Source organism: Macaca mulatta, chromosome 20, assembly GCF_049350105.2.
Source record: "Macaca mulatta isolate MMU2019108-1 chromosome 20, T2T-MMU8v2.0, whole genome shotgun sequence".
NCBI lineage: Eukaryota > Metazoa > Chordata > Mammalia > Primates > Cercopithecidae > Macaca > Macaca mulatta.
The window spans coordinates 2,736,465-2,751,379 of NC_133425.1; the positions used below are offsets into that span (position 1 = coordinate 2,736,465).

Consider the following 14,915-nt stretch of genomic DNA (forward strand, 5'->3'; position numbering starts at 1 on the left):
TATAATGCAAAGAGAGGAGTAGAGATAAAAAGCTGATAGCTTTTTAATGAAATTGAAAAAAGTATTCAACTGACTTAAAAGAAGGCAGGAAAGAAGGTTCAAAGGAACAATAATAAAACTGGTAGGACAAACCAAACAAAAATGGTAGCCTAAAATCAAGCCATATTAATTATATTAACTGTAAATGGACAAAACATTCCAATTAAAAGGCAGAGATTATCAGAAATCTAGAAAAACTCAACTCTGTGCTGTCTATCAGCAAAATACTTTAAATACAATGATACAGATGGGCAGAAGGTGAAAAGGAAAAAAAAAAACCTGCACAACACGGCGTAAGATGCAGGACTAGCTATACCAGTGTTAGATCTGCTATACCTCAAAACAGCATTACCCGAGATAAACGGGACATTTCACAAATATAAATTCAGTTTCCCGGCTTACTGCCTCAAGAGAGTTTTCAGGCCACAGTGCAGAAGAGGGTAACAGAGCCAGCAGTCTCCCTATGCTGAGGAGAAGAAAGTTCATAGTTTGAGGATGCCCAGGTGGCCAGAACTGGTGGGATACAGTACTGGACAGGAGAGAGCAGAGAGAGAGAGCACTTTGGAGTCCTGCAGAGGGTTCTATCCGAGTCTTATCTGAGTGCTGAATAGTGCACACATGTGACGAAAGCAACTGAGGCCAGGCAAAGACTGTAGGAAATAATTAGGTGGAACAATCCCCAGAGAGCAGTCACACATGGCCGGGGAGTGAGTGATCACGCATGGCCAGGGAGTGAGTGATCACACATGGCTGGAGAGAGAGAGATCACACATGGCTGGAGAGAGAGATCACACATGGCCGGGGAGAGAGATCACACATGGCCGGAGAGAGAGATCACACATGGCCGGGGAGAGAGTGATCACACATGGCCGGGGAGAGAGTGATCACACATGGCCGGAGAGAGAGTGGTCACACATGGCCGGGGAGTGAGTGATCACGCATGGCCGGAGAGAGAGATCACACATGGCCGGAGAGAGAGATCACACATGGCTGGAGAGAGAGATCACACATGGCCGGGGAGAGAGTGATCACACATGGCCGGAGAGAGAGATCACACATGGCCGGAGAGAGAGTGGTCACACATGGCTGGAGAGAGAGTGATCACACATGGCCGGGGAGTGAGTGATCACACATGGCCAGGGAGTGAGTGATCACACATAGCCGGAGAGAGAGTGGTCACACATGGCCGGGGAGTGAGTGATCACGCATGGCCGGGGAGTGAGTGATCACGCATGGCTGGAGAGAGAGAGATCACACATGGCTGGAGAGAGAGATCACACATGGCCGGGGAGAGAGTGATCACACATGGCCGGAGAGAGAGATCACACATGGCCGGAGAGAGAGATCACACATGGCCAGGGAGTGAGTGATCACACATAGCCGGAGAGAGAGATCACACATGGCCGGGGAGAGAGTGATCACACATGGCCGGAGAGAGAGATCACACATGGCCGGAGAGAGTGATCACACATGGCCGGGGAGTGAGTGATCACACATAGCCGGAGAGAGAGTGGTCACACATGGCTGGAGAGAGAGTGATCACACATGGCCAGGGAGTGAGTGATCACACATGGCCAGAGAGAGAGTGGTCACATATGGCCGGAGAGAGAGAGAGATCACACATGGCCGGGGAGAGAGAGATCACACATGACTGGAGAGAGTGATCACATATGGCCGGGGAGAGAGAGATCACACATGACTGGAGAGAGTGATCACATATGGCCGGAGAGAGAGAGATCACACATGGCCGGGGAGTGAGTGATCACACATGGCCGGAGAGAGAGAGATCACACATGGCCAGAGAGAGAGATCACACATGGCCGGGGAGTGAGTGATCACACATAGCCGGAGAGAGAGTGGTCACACATGGCCAGGGAGTGGGTGATCACACATGGCCAGAGAGAGAGATCACATATGGCCGGGGAGAGAGAGATCACACATGACTGGAGAGAGTGATCACATATGGCCGGAGAGAGAGAGATCACACATGGCCGGGGAGTGAGTGATCACACATGGCCGGAGAGAGAGAGATCACACATGGCCAGAGAGAGAGATCACACATGGCCGGGGAGTGAGTGATCACACATAGCCGGAGAGAGAGTGGTCACACATGGCCAGGGAGTGGGTGATCACACATGGCCAGAGAGAGAGATCACATATGGCCAGAGAGAGAGTGGTCACACATGGCCAGGGAGTGAGTGATCACACATGGCCGGAAAGAGAGTGATCACATATGGCCGGAGAGAGAGAGATCACACATGGCCGGGGAGAGAGTGATCACATATGGCCAGGGAGAGAGAGATCACACATGACTGGAGAGAGTGATCACATATGGCCAGGGAGAGAGAGATCACACATGACTGGAGAGAGTGATCCCATATGGCCGGGGAGAGAGAGATCACACATGACTGGAGAGAGTGATCACATATGGCCGGGGAGAGAGAGATCACACATGGCCGGGGAGTGAGTGATCACACATGGCCGGGGAGTGAGTGATCACACATGGCCGGAGAGAGAGAGATCACATATGGCCGGGGAGAGAGAGATCACACATGACTGGAGAGAGTGATCACATATGGCCGGGGAGAGAGAGATCACACATGGCCGGGGAGTGAGTGATCACACATGGCCGGGGAGAGAGAGATCACATATGGCTGGGGAGAGAGAGATCACACATGGCCGGGGAGTGAGTGATCACACATGGCCGGGGAGTGAGTGATCACACATGGCCGGAGAGAGAGAGATCACATATGGCCGGGGAGAGAGAGATCACACATGGCTGGGGAGAGAGTGATCACACATGACTGGAGAGAGAGATCACACATGGCCGGGGAGTGAGTGATCACACATGGCCGGAGAGAGAGAGATCACATATGGCCGGAGAGAGAGAGATCACACATGGCCGGAGAGAGAGAGATCACATATGGCCGGGGAGAGAGAGATCACATATGGCCGGGGAGAGAGAGATCACACATGACTGGAGAGAGAGATCACATATGGCCGGGGAGAGAGAGATCACACATGACTGGAGAGAGAGATCACACATGGCCGGGGAGAGAGAGATCACACATGGCCGGGGAGTGAGTGATCACACATGGCCGGGGAGAGAGAGATCACACATGGCCGGGGAGAGAGAGATCACACATGGCCGGGGAGTGAGTGATCACACATGGCCGGGGAGTCAGTGATCACACATGGCCGGAGAGAGAGAGATCACATATGGCCGGGGAGAGAGAGATCACACATGACTGGAGAGAGTGATCACATATGGCCGGGGAGAGAGAGATCACACATGGCCAGGGAGTGAGTGATCACACATGGCCGGAGAGAGAGATCACACATGGCCGGGGAGAGAGAGATCACACATGGCCGGGGAGTGAGTGATCACACATGGCCGGGGAGAGAGAGATCACACATGGCCGGGGAGTGAGTGATCACACATGGCCGGGGAGAGAGAGATCACACATGGCCGGGGAGTGAGTGATCACACATGGCCGGAGAGAGAGAGATCACACATGGCCGGGGAGTGAGTGATCACACATGGCCGGAGAGAGAGATCACACATGGCCAGAGAGAGAGAGATCACACATGGCCGGAGAGAGAGTGATCACACATGGCCGGAGAGAGAGAGGTCACACGTGGCCGGAGAGAGAGTGAACACACATGGCCAGAGAAAGAGTGATCACACATGGCCGGAGAGAGAGAGATCACACATGGCCAGGGAGAGAGACATCACACATGGCCGGAGAGAGAGAGGTCACACGTGGCCGGAGAGAGAGATCACACATGGCCGGAGAGAGAGTGAACACACATGGCCAGAGAAAGAGAGAGTGATCACACATGGCCGGAGAGAGAGTGATCACACATGGCCGGAGAGAGAGTGATCACACATGGCCGGAGAGAGTGATCACACATGGCCGGAGAGAGAGTGAACACACATGGCCAGAGAAAGAGAGAGTGATCACACATGGCCGGAGAGAGAGTGATCACACATGGCCGGAGAGAGAGTGATCACACATGGCCAGAGAAAGAGAGAGTGATCACACATGGCTGGAGAGAGAGTGATCACACATGGCCGGAGAGAGAGTGAACACACATGGCCGGAGAGAGAGTGAACACACATGGCCAGAGAGAGAGTGAACACACATGGCCGGAGAGAGAGATCACACATGGCCGGAGAGAGAGTGAACACACATGGCCGGAGAGAGAGTGAACACACATGGCCAGAGAGAGAGAGAGTGAACACACATGGCCGGAGAGAGAGTGAACACACATGGCCAGAGAGAGAGAGAGTGATCACACATGGCCGGGGAGTGAGTGATCACACATGGCCGGACAGTGAGTGGTCACACGTGGCTGGAGAGAGAGAGAGTGATCACACATGGCCGGACAGTGAGTGGTCACACGTGGCCGGACAGTGAGTGGTCACACGTGGCTGGAGAGAAAGAGGTCACACATGGCCGGGGAGTGAGTGATCACACATGGCCGGACAGTGAGTGGTCACACGTGGCTGGAGAGAGAGAGGTCACACATGGCCGGAGAGAGAGTGAACACACATGGCCGGAGAGAGAGAGAGTGATCACACATGGCCGGGGAGTGAGTGATCACACGTGGCCGGACAGTGAGTGGTCACACGTGGCTGGAGAGAGAGTGGTCACACATGGCCGGGAATTGTTTGCACTCCCACCGGCCAGAGTGGAAAGACCTCCCGATACAGGAGTCAGTGAGAAGAGCAGAGCCCTCACAAGGGTACTGCCTGGATAGTGGAACAAAATTAGCACTAGACTCAAGGCTGTTCTAGACCCTACTAACAAAGCTAAAAAGCAAGCTGCAAAATGATCACATTATTCCCAAGTAACTTAACCTTGTCCCAGAACAAAACTCAAAAATATTTAAAAGAACACACACACTGAGAGAGAGACTCCATCACCCAACAACCTAAAACACTCACAATGTCTGGAATCCAATAATAAACTATCAAACATCCAAAGAAGCAGAAAATAATGAACCATAATAATAAGAATCAATCAACAGAAACAGATCCAGAATTGACAGACTGAGTTAGGAGACAAGGACGTTAAAACCCCTATTATAAATATGCTTCATATGCTCAAGAAGGTAGAGCTAAGTGTAAGCATAATACAGAAATGAAAGATATGGGGAAAGAAGTGAAAAGTAGAGGTAAGAAGCTGATAGCTAAAATGAAATTGTAAAAAATATTCAACTAAAAAGAAGGCAGGAAAGAAGGTTCAAAGGAACAATAATAAAAACTGGTAGAAAAAGTTGACAGGTAGAAAACTGACATGAAAAAGATGGATGGGATTAGCATCAGAGGGAGACACTGCAGAAGGAAAGCTGGTAAACTTGAAGCAATAGGAATGGCAAATCCCTAAAATGAAAAACAGAAAAATTCCTGGGGGGAGAAAAGAAGAGCATCAATTGAGCGAGGGGATGAGGGGATGGTACTGTATTACAAGTTACTGGAATTTCAGAAGCAGAGGGAAAAAGGAACAGAAGGGAACTGCGGCCAGGCGCGGTGGCTCATGCCTGCAATCCCAGCACTTTGGGAGGTGAGGCGGGTGGATCACTTGAGGTCAGGAGGTCAACACCAGCCTGGCCAACATGGTGAAACCCCATCTCTATAGGCATGCTGGCGCACACCTGTAGTCGCAGCTACTCGGGAGGCTGAGGCAGGAGAATCGCTTGAACCCAGGAGGTGGAGGTTGCAGTGAGCCGAGATCACTCCACTGCACTCCAGCCTGGGCAACACAGCAAGACTCCGTTGCATAAAGGAATAAATAAATAAATAAAAATAAGGAAACTTCCTCACAGACTGGGAGAAAATATTTGTAAATCACACCTGATCGAGGAAATGTATGTAGAATATATAAAGAATATAATAATAAGAAAACCCAGTAAAATGATGAGAAAAGACTTGAGTGCTTCACAGATGTGTAAATGGATAATGCACACATGAGAAGGTGCTCCACATCACTATTCATCCAGAAAATGTAAATTTAAACCACAGCGAGGTACTACTCACGCTCTAGGAAGGCTAAAATTAGAAAGAATGATCAAATGCTGGTGGAGATGAGGAACAGCATCGAACACGGCAGCTAAATAAGTTATTAGCCTGCCACTTTAAAGTGACGATGTGTTGTCTCTAAAATTAAAAAATAATAAAGCGACTAAAAAATGGAACACCGTTTTCTTTTTTTGTAAAAATGCCTGAAAAAGAAATTGTGGTTATTCAGACTTGGGTACATGCAGACATTTCTTCACAAAGTAAGTCTGTAGCTTACACATGGCACCACTAGTAACAGCCAGCAACAGGTGAGACTGTTACTTTTTGTTACTGACAATTTTGTTTCTCTGTTGAGACAGGGTCTCGCTCTGTCACCCAGGTCCCCCAGGCTGGAGTGCAGCAGCACCATCAGATCTCACTGCAGCCTCAACCTCCTGGGCTCAAGTGATCCTCCCACCTCAGCCTCCCAAGCAGCTGGGACCCCAGGTATGTGCCACCATGCCTGGCTAATTTTTTTTTTTTTTTTTTTTTGAGACGGAGTCTCGCTCTGTCGCCCAGGCTGGAGTGCAGTGGCCAGATCTCAGCTCACTGCAAGCTCCGCCTCCCGGGTTCACACCATGCTTCTGCCTCAGCCTCCCGAGTAGCTGGAACTACAGGCGCCTGTCACCTCGCCCGGCTAGTTTTTTGTATTTTTTAGTAGAGACGGGGTTTCACCGTGTTAGCCAGGATGGTCTCGCTCTCCTGACCTCATGATCCGCCCGCCTTGGCCTCCCAAAGTGCTGGGATTATAGGCTTGAGCCACCGCGCTCGGCCAATTTGAGCTCTTAAGCCTTCGTTTCAGGAGCCTTGCGTAGCGGGATGCCGCTAGTGAGCAGCGCCCAGGCCTCACCGTCTGGTACTCCTCCATCCGCACGTAGTGCTCCACCAGGAAGCCGTAGACGTCCCCGATGCGGATGGTGCTGTCCAGGTCTGGTTCCTCTAGGAGCAGCTCACACTGCTTGATGGACTCCTTGGGGTCCTCCGTGTATGTCCTGCCAAGAGCAGAGATGAGGCCTGGACCCTGAAGCCCTGAACACCTACTGCTATCTGAGGTCGGGGGAGACTCTTGGCCTGTAAGAGGAGCTCTCCGGAATGGCAGGAGGGAACTTTCTATGAAGTTAATTCATTAATTCCTTAATTTGTTCATTCATAAATGAACTCACCCATTTAACACTCTCACAGGTCACTTGAATGCTGGGTCCTAGGCTTGGACATGAAGACCAAAGACTTGCGACCCTATTCCTGCTCCATGGAATAGTCCAGAGGGGGCTAGAAACCTCCGGACAAAGTGTGACCCAGAGGGGACGTGGTGCGTGAGGACAGGGTGCGTGGAGAGGCGCACAGCAGCCCTTGCTCGAGGCCGCTGGGAAGAACCCTCCAAGCAGAGAGGCTGGCCCGCACACAGGTTGCGCATGTGGCCTGGCGTGAGGGTCTGTGGCAGGGCAGGGTGTGTGGCCTGGGAGCTGGGGCGACACCAGGGAGGTGAGCCTGCTGGAACACAGTGTGGTCCAGAGCAGGTGACTGGAGCCGTGCGGAGCTCAGGCTCTAATGTCAGGAGGGTCCAGGGCCCATCTGGCCACCCACCGACTCGGCCATTCCAGACAGGTGCCTGGCCTGCCCTCTGACCCCTGGCACGTAGAAGGCTGCCCGCCCCGGCCCTCACACGTCGTCTCCCCTCCACCCACGTCCTGTGCTATCCCTGATGACCAGCTGCTATCGATTCTCCTCCTCTCCTGCCTCCTGTGGCCTCAGCTCAGCAGACACCTGTGAGACGCTGACACCCCAGAATCAATGTGCGCAAGCGGACCGTGCCCTTCCAAGGGTCCAACATTGTTCAAAGTACTTCTGGAACTCTCGTTTTGGAAAAGCTTCTCAGATAAGGAAGCGCCCTTGCCAGCTGAGACGGAGGTTGGGCCCTGAAGCGCTCGGGCCAATGCCCACCGTGCTGTCCACACAGCAGCTGTCTGAAAAGCCGAGTTACTGCCCATACATAAAGACGGGGAGGTATTCAGATAAACTTAGAATCTCGGCCTCTCCTGAAAACCGAGACGATTTGCTGCCTGGGTCTCCTCTCCACAAGCTTGGAGCTGGTGGCAGTTGACCTGTGGAGCGGCACGAGCCCGCTGGCCACCCTGGTCCCCACCACCCCAGGTCACACAGCGGCCCTCACTCAGGACTCCCCTGCCCGGCCCCTGCACACCCTAAGCAGGTCCATGGCTCCCCAGACACACCCCTCCTGTACCAGATCCGCCGCCGCCTCCCGCTCCCCCACCAGGCTTCTCTCTCAGCATCTCTGGGGTTTCCAGAATGCCTTCCCAAGGCTGTGCCCGGCCCTGAGGGCCCCAGGAGGAGGTGGGGTGCATCTTCAGCAGCAGCGCTGTCCCGAGCGAGCTCCCATCTGCTGTCCCGCCCCTCTGCTGGCTGCGGTTTCCTGTGGTCAGCCCTGACCCTGTAGTCACATCTGCCCCGGCCTGGCCCTGCTGGCCCCGGGGCGCACCTGCGGGCCTGAATGAACCTCTTCACCAGTGCCATCCTGCTCTGTAGCTGTGCCAGCCTGGTTTCCTGGTCCAGGGGGCTCTTGGCCTTGGCCTTGGCCAGGCACTTATAGGCCTCGGTCAGTGCCCCGTGGGCTTTGTCATAGTTCTGGTATTCATCGATCTCCACCTGTACGGATGAGACCCGTCAAAACCTGCTGGGCTCCGCAGCCCTCCCTGGGGCCCCGCTGGCATCCGAGGGAGGGCCTGCACCTGGGCACAAGCGTCGTAAAAGCCGGCCAGGAGGTCCAGGGCCCGCCCCTTGGTGTAGAAGCTGATGATGTTCCTCATGATCTCCGGCTCCTTCCGCCAGTCGAGGGACTGCAGGTAGTTGGCAGCCATGATGTAGATTTCCTTCTGCCTGGACACGCTCGCGAAGAACGTGATTTTCTCTGTGTCTCCGGATTTGAGCAGCGCCCTCATGGCCTAGAGAGACGGCCAGGCTCAGGCGAGCAGGGGCTGGGCCAGGACATGCACAAGGGACCCTGAGCAGGGGCTCTCACAGGAAGAGGGGCTCAGGGCTTCCCGGTAGAGAGATCCAGTGGTCATGCTCCTCCCGGCCAGAAAGTCTCAGCCCTGGCTTGGGGGAGTCACAAAGGCAAATGGAGATGCACGCAGGGGGCCCCAGCCTAACTGCCTGGGAAGCAGCCGCGGGCTGGGGCCGGGAGAGGGGCCGGCGCTCACCTTCAGCTTGTTGCCGGCCTGCGTGTACTTCTTGGTGGCCAGGTGGTAGCTGCCTTGGCGCATGCAGCAGTTTGCTATCTGCTCCAGCAGCTCCCGCCGAGACTCCTCAGGCAGGTCCGAGGAGTCCTTGGCCACGGTCATCTTTTCCGCCATCTCCTCGGTGATGCTCATGTTTTGCTCCAGGCATAGCTGCAGGGCTTCGCGATACTGCAGAGGTGCAGACATGCCACGGGGCTGCCGAGGGGGCCACGACCCGAAGTGCGCCCCTCATCTGCCACCGCTTCAGAGGAAGCCAGGCCCCTCGGCTCAGTGGCGGCCTCTGTCTAGCTGGGGTGGGTATGGAGGGGACAAGGATGTCCCCCCCCGCGCCTCACCAACCTAGTCATTGGCGCGACTTTCTCACGCTGGTAACATTCCAGAGTGGAACGAAGGAAACAACAGTCTCAAGTGATATATACTCAAAAGAATATTATGTTTGGGAGAAAAGAAAACTGGTAATTTTCTTCTATAAGTCTAAATTTTTTAAATTAAATTTTAAAATTAAAATTTTGAGACAGGGTCTCACTCTGTCACCCAGGTTGGAGTGCGGTGGTGCAATCACAGCTCACTACAGCCTCCACCTCCCAGGGTGAGGTGATCTTCCCGCCTCAGGTTTTGTATTTTCAGTAGAGACCGGGTTTTGCCGTGTTGCCCAAGCTGGTCTTGAACTCCTGGACTCAAGCAATCTGCCTGCCTTAGCCTCCCAAAGTGCTGGAATTGCAGGCACGAGCCACTACACCAGCCTGATTTTCTCAACATTTTAAGAATTTTTTTGTTTGTTTTGAGACAGGGTTTTGCTCTTGTTGCCCAGGCTGGAGTGCAATGGCACAATCTCGGCCCACAACCTCCACCTCCTGAGTTCAAGCCATTCTCCTGCCTCAGCCTCCTGAGTAGCTGGGATTACAGGCATGTGCCACCACGCCCAGCTAATTTTGTAATTTTTTTTTTACTAGAGATGGGGTTTCTCCATGTTGGTCAGGCTGGTCTCGAACTGCTGATCTCAGGTGATCTGCCCGCCTCGGTCTCCCAAAATGCTGGGATTACAGGAGTAAGCCGCCACGCCCAGCTCTCATTTTAAGAAAAATTTTGGCCGGGCGCGGTGGCTCAAGCCTGTAATCCCAGCACTTTGGGAGGCCGAGGCGGGCGAATCACGAAGTCAGGAGATCGAGACCATCCTGGCTAACACGGTGAAACCCTGTCTCTACTAAAAATACAAAAAACTAGCCGGGCGCGGTGGCGGGTGCCTGTAGTCCCAGCTACTCGGGAGGCTGAGGCAGGAGAATGGCGTAAACCCGGGAGGCGGAGCTTGCAGTGAGCTGAGATCCGGCCACTGCACTCCAGCCTGGGTGACAGAGCAAGACTCCGTCTCAAAAAAAAAAAAAAAAAAGAAAAATTTTGGCCAGGCACAGTGGCTCACGCCTGTAATCCCAGCACTTTGGGAGGCCTAAGCGGGCGGATCACAAGGTCAGGAGATCGAGACCATCCTGGCTAACACGGTGAAACCCCGTCTCTACTAAAAATACAAAACATTAGCCAGGCGTGGTGGTGGGCACCTGTAGTCCCAGCTACTCGGGAGGCTGAGGCAGGAGAATGGTGTGAACCCGGGAGGTGGAACTTGCAGTGAGCCGAGATGGTACCACTGCACTCCAGCCTGGGTGACAGAGCGAGACGACGTCTCCAAGAAAAAAAAAATTTTTTTATATTCTTGAGAATATGTCTTAGGCCAGGCATGTTGGCTCACGCCTGTAATTCCAGCACTTTAGGAGGCCAAGGTGAGAGAGGATCACTTGGGCCCAAGAGTTTGAGGCCAGCCTGGGCAACATAGTGAGACTCCCATTTCCACAAGAAAAAAAACAGTAATAACCCACAAATATATATGAAGTAATAACACATTTATATTAAGAAAAACAATATGGCCGGGTGGGGTGGCTCACGCCTGTAATCCCAGCACTTCAGGAGGCCGAGACAGGCAGATCACGAGGTCAGGGGATTGAGACTATCCTGGCCAACATGGTGGAACCTCATCTTTACTAAAATACAAAGATTAGCTGGGCATGGTGGCACGTACCTGTAGTCCCTGCTACTTGGGAAGCTGAGGCAGGAGAATCACTTGAACCCAGGAAGCGGAGCTTGCAGTGAGCTGAGATTGCGCCACCGCACTCCAGCCTGGTGACAGAGTGAGACTCCGTCTCAGAAAAAAGATAAAGAATTCTGTCTTGGAGGCGTTTCCATCTCAGTACGTTGGGGGCTGCCACATGCTCTCTGCTGCGTAGACGTCCACAGTGCTGAGGAAGCCCTGGGGACTCAACCGGCCTGGTGACAGACACGAGGGCCAGTGTCCCTGCTGCGTAAGCCGCCTGCCGAGCACGCCCTGTGCACACGCCACTCGCATGTGCATCAACGTGTCTGTCAGGATGAACTCTCGAGGGAAGGGGAGGCTGGGACAGGGAGACCTTGTCTTGTGACAGGTTCTGCCTGCCGTGCTCCACAGGGCCTGGGTATATCTGCTTCCCATGATAATCCAGTCGGTTTTCTCACCTTTTCACCCTTCATAGCCCAGTAAAAAATGGCATCTCTGTGAATTTTGATCTGTATTCCTATCATGAATAAAGCGAAGCATTTTATATTTCGGAACCACCCATATTTCCATTTGAATAAACTGTTCCTGGCCAGTCACAGGGCTCACGTCTACAGTCCCAGTGCTTTGGGAGGCTGAGGCAGGAGGATTGCTTGAGCCTAGGAGTTCAAGACCAGTCTGGGCAACATAGCAAGACCCTGACTCTATGCGAAAACTGTTAAAAACTTAGCTGGGGATGGTGGCCCACGCCTGTGTCCCAGCTACGCAGGAGGAGCGAAGGTTGCTTGAGCCCGGGAGGTTGAGGCCGCAGTGAGCCAAGATGGCACCACCACAATCCAGCCTGGGCAAGAGTGAGACACTGTTTCAAAAAAAAAAAAAAAAAAAAGGCTAAGATGGTAAATTTTGTGTTATGTGTATTTTTACCACCCCCTCCCACCATAGGTGAGTGCAATTCCCTGTGTATGATCTGATGCCAGCATGAAGGATGGCAAGTCTACACTCATGGACCTACTGGGTGTGCTGTACGTGAAATCCAGGGCACCATAGCCTTCCTCGAGAACTCATAACCGAGCAAGCAGCCATTCCCACAGCCCCTGGGGACAGGGGACCTGAGCTACGGAGCCTGCGTGGAGCCGAGCCCAGGCCCCGCTGGCCCCTTACCTTCCTGGCGGCCAGCAGCAGCTCCACTGCCCTCTCATACTGACGGTGCTCGATGAAGAAGTCGGAGCAGCGGGCCAGGAGCGCAGGGTCTGATGTCTCATCCAGGTCCTCTGCTATGAGCTGCAGGGCCGCAAACTGCTGGGTGGTAAAGGCCAGCTCCAGGGCCTTGGAGAAGTGGCCAGCCTGCGGATGTGGGGGCTCTGAGCAGCTGCCCAAGGCCTGGGGGACCGACACCTCGGAGGCCTCGCACAAGCAAAGGCCCTCTGGCCTGCTGCCCTCCCCAAGCCCCCACCAGTGGCCGGCCCTCACCTTGTGGTACAGCATGACCGCCCTGTCCATTTGCATGCCCTTCTCCTCATAGTATCGGGCCGCCTCGATCATGTCCTCGGGGGAGCTCAGCAGGGCCAAGTTCATGAGCTGGTCGTCCAGGCTGTTCTCCTGCAGGGAGGGAGGCAGGGCCCTGAAGCGGCTCCCACTGGCTTCCCCAGGCCCGCTGAGATTCTGGAATGTGGCCGGGTGTGAACCCACCCCTTTACTTTGATACACTGCTCAGCGATCTCTGCGGTTGTGGGTTTTAAGGAGTTAATGACTTACTAGGTTTGTCTATAAGGATTTTCTGATGCTCTGGGTTCTATTTCACAGAGCACTGCAAGAAATACCCGACAGGAGAGATGCTTCTGGAAGCGAGAGCCCGGGCTGGGACATTTGTGTGGGTGCAGAATGCCCAACAGCTTTCTAGGAAGGGTCTGCTATCTGCAAGTCCACAGGCCGTGAGCCAGCCTCACAACCGGCTCAGGAGCCCTGGAGCCTGGGAAGCATCTGGGGACAATGCTTTGCAACCAATGTCAGATGGGAGCGGCCAGGGGTAGGCGGGTGGGGTGGCAGGGTGAGGAGTGAGTGGCAGACACCGGCCAGACCACGTGTTGCTGACACGATTCTCTCAGTCCACTTTTCCACTTGAAGCTGTCTTCAGAGGACCTTGAGAGGCGCTGGCTGCCCACTCCAGCCCCGTGGTACCTTGCACAGGCGGATGGCATTCTTGAAGGCCTGCGCCCGGGTGTAGAAGTGCACCGCCTGCCCCACCTCCTCCTGGCTCTCGTACTGGCGTGCGAGGTGGTAGGAGGCCGCCAGGTTTCCTGTCTCGTTGGCGATTTGCGCAGCCTAGAAACACAAAGAACACAAAGATGAGACTCGGTGGCCTTGTGTCTGCCTCACGTCCGCCTGGCTGGCTCCCCGGTAGGGCCCTCACCTTCTGGACATTGCCCTGGAAGCAGTGGATGCGGACCAGGGAGAAGTGGTCCTGGGCCAGCTCGTAGTAGTGCAGCGCGGCGTCCATCTCGCCCTGGCTCTCCAGGTACTGCGCCCACCACCGCCACAGGGTCCTGTGGGCAGCCCCAAGGCTGTGGGTTCTCCATCCGAGTCCCGCTCCAACCCGGAACGGCCCCCACCCTGCCCCTGTGCCACTCTTAGAGTGCATGTCACCGGACCTGCAAACAGGCTGGGCCAAGAGTGAGGAGCCTGGGCTCTGTCCAAAGGGAGGGCCCGGCTCAGGGCCCTGGCATACCTCTGAGGAGCCGGGGGATGCTGCCCACTCATGCAGGAAGCACGGGAAGGGGGGCTGCCTGAGCAAGCCCTGGGATCCCCGCAGACTTCCAGGATGGAGTGCGGTCCCGCCAGCCCTGGTAGGAACACTCACTTATCCTTCATCTTATTCACATAGAGCTCCAGGGATGGCAGGTCCTCCGACAGCATCCTGGGCACCTCGAAGCGATGAGTGTCTGACTTCTCGTAGCTGTGAGAGGAGACAGAGGTCCTGGTTCCCTCCCATCCCAGCCCCATGGGAACCAGATGGGCTGAGAGGCAGCGTCGGTGAAATGCATCAGAGCGGCGGCCCTTGGGGTGTGGGCTCCCAGCCTGCAGCTCTGAGGAGCCTGAGCACACATGGCCAGGGGCAGTGGGGGCTTCCTGCGCTGTGGGGGCCCGGGGGGCGGGTCGCCCATCCGCATCCCAGGAACAGGTCTAAGAGCAGCTCCTCCTCTGGAGAGGGTGACGTGGGTTTGTCTGTCCTCAGGAGATACTAAGCCCATCTGTGCTCGGCAACCGAAGGACACACGTCCTTCTCCTGCCTTGAAACCCGGGTGGCCCAAAACAGAGGGGGCAACCCCACATCCAGAAGCTTCCTGCCGAGAAGGCGCCACCTCCCTGAGACAGATGCCTCCTCTGAGAACCTCCCTGGCCACCTCACCATAGCACACACAGAGGCCTCAGGAGCCAGGACCATGCAGAGAGACTGGGAAGAGGCCGCGAGGGCTGCACT

General features: G+C 54.6%; 1 protein-coding gene and 1 long non-coding RNA gene across 4 annotated transcripts in view; one reads left to right on the plus strand and one right to left on the minus strand.

Annotated features, from left to right (window-relative positions):
* IFT140 (intraflagellar transport 140) overlaps positions 1 to 14,915 on the minus strand; it is a 105,496-nt gene that overhangs the window by 6,006 nt on the left and 84,575 nt on the right. For 2 of the 3 annotated variants that reach the window (XM_077985045.1, XM_015125280.3), the window contains exons 21-29: positions 14,295 to 14,390; positions 13,848 to 13,980; positions 13,616 to 13,759; positions 12,908 to 13,036; positions 12,599 to 12,781; positions 9,322 to 9,528; positions 8,851 to 9,063; positions 8,601 to 8,767; positions 6,954 to 7,095 (exon numbers count right to left, since the gene is read on the minus strand). In XM_077985045.1, the coding sequence (XP_077841171.1) occupies positions 6,954 to 7,095; positions 8,601 to 8,767; positions 8,851 to 9,063; positions 9,322 to 9,528; positions 12,599 to 12,781; positions 12,908 to 13,036; positions 13,616 to 13,759; positions 13,848 to 13,980; positions 14,295 to 14,390 (1,414 nt within the window). Of the gene's footprint in view, positions 1 to 6,953; positions 7,096 to 8,600; positions 8,768 to 8,850; positions 9,097 to 9,321; positions 9,529 to 12,598; positions 12,782 to 12,907; positions 13,037 to 13,615; positions 13,760 to 13,847; positions 13,981 to 14,294; positions 14,391 to 14,915 lie in introns of all 3 variants that reach the window. The other variant, XR_013411325.1, reaches the window with a different exon arrangement.
* LOC144337833 (uncharacterized) lies at positions 1,357 to 5,076 on the plus strand. Its single transcript, XR_013411430.1, has 3 exons — positions 1,357 to 1,895; positions 2,043 to 4,248; positions 4,560 to 5,076. It is a non-coding gene; the product is annotated as an uncharacterized LOC144337833 (long non-coding RNA).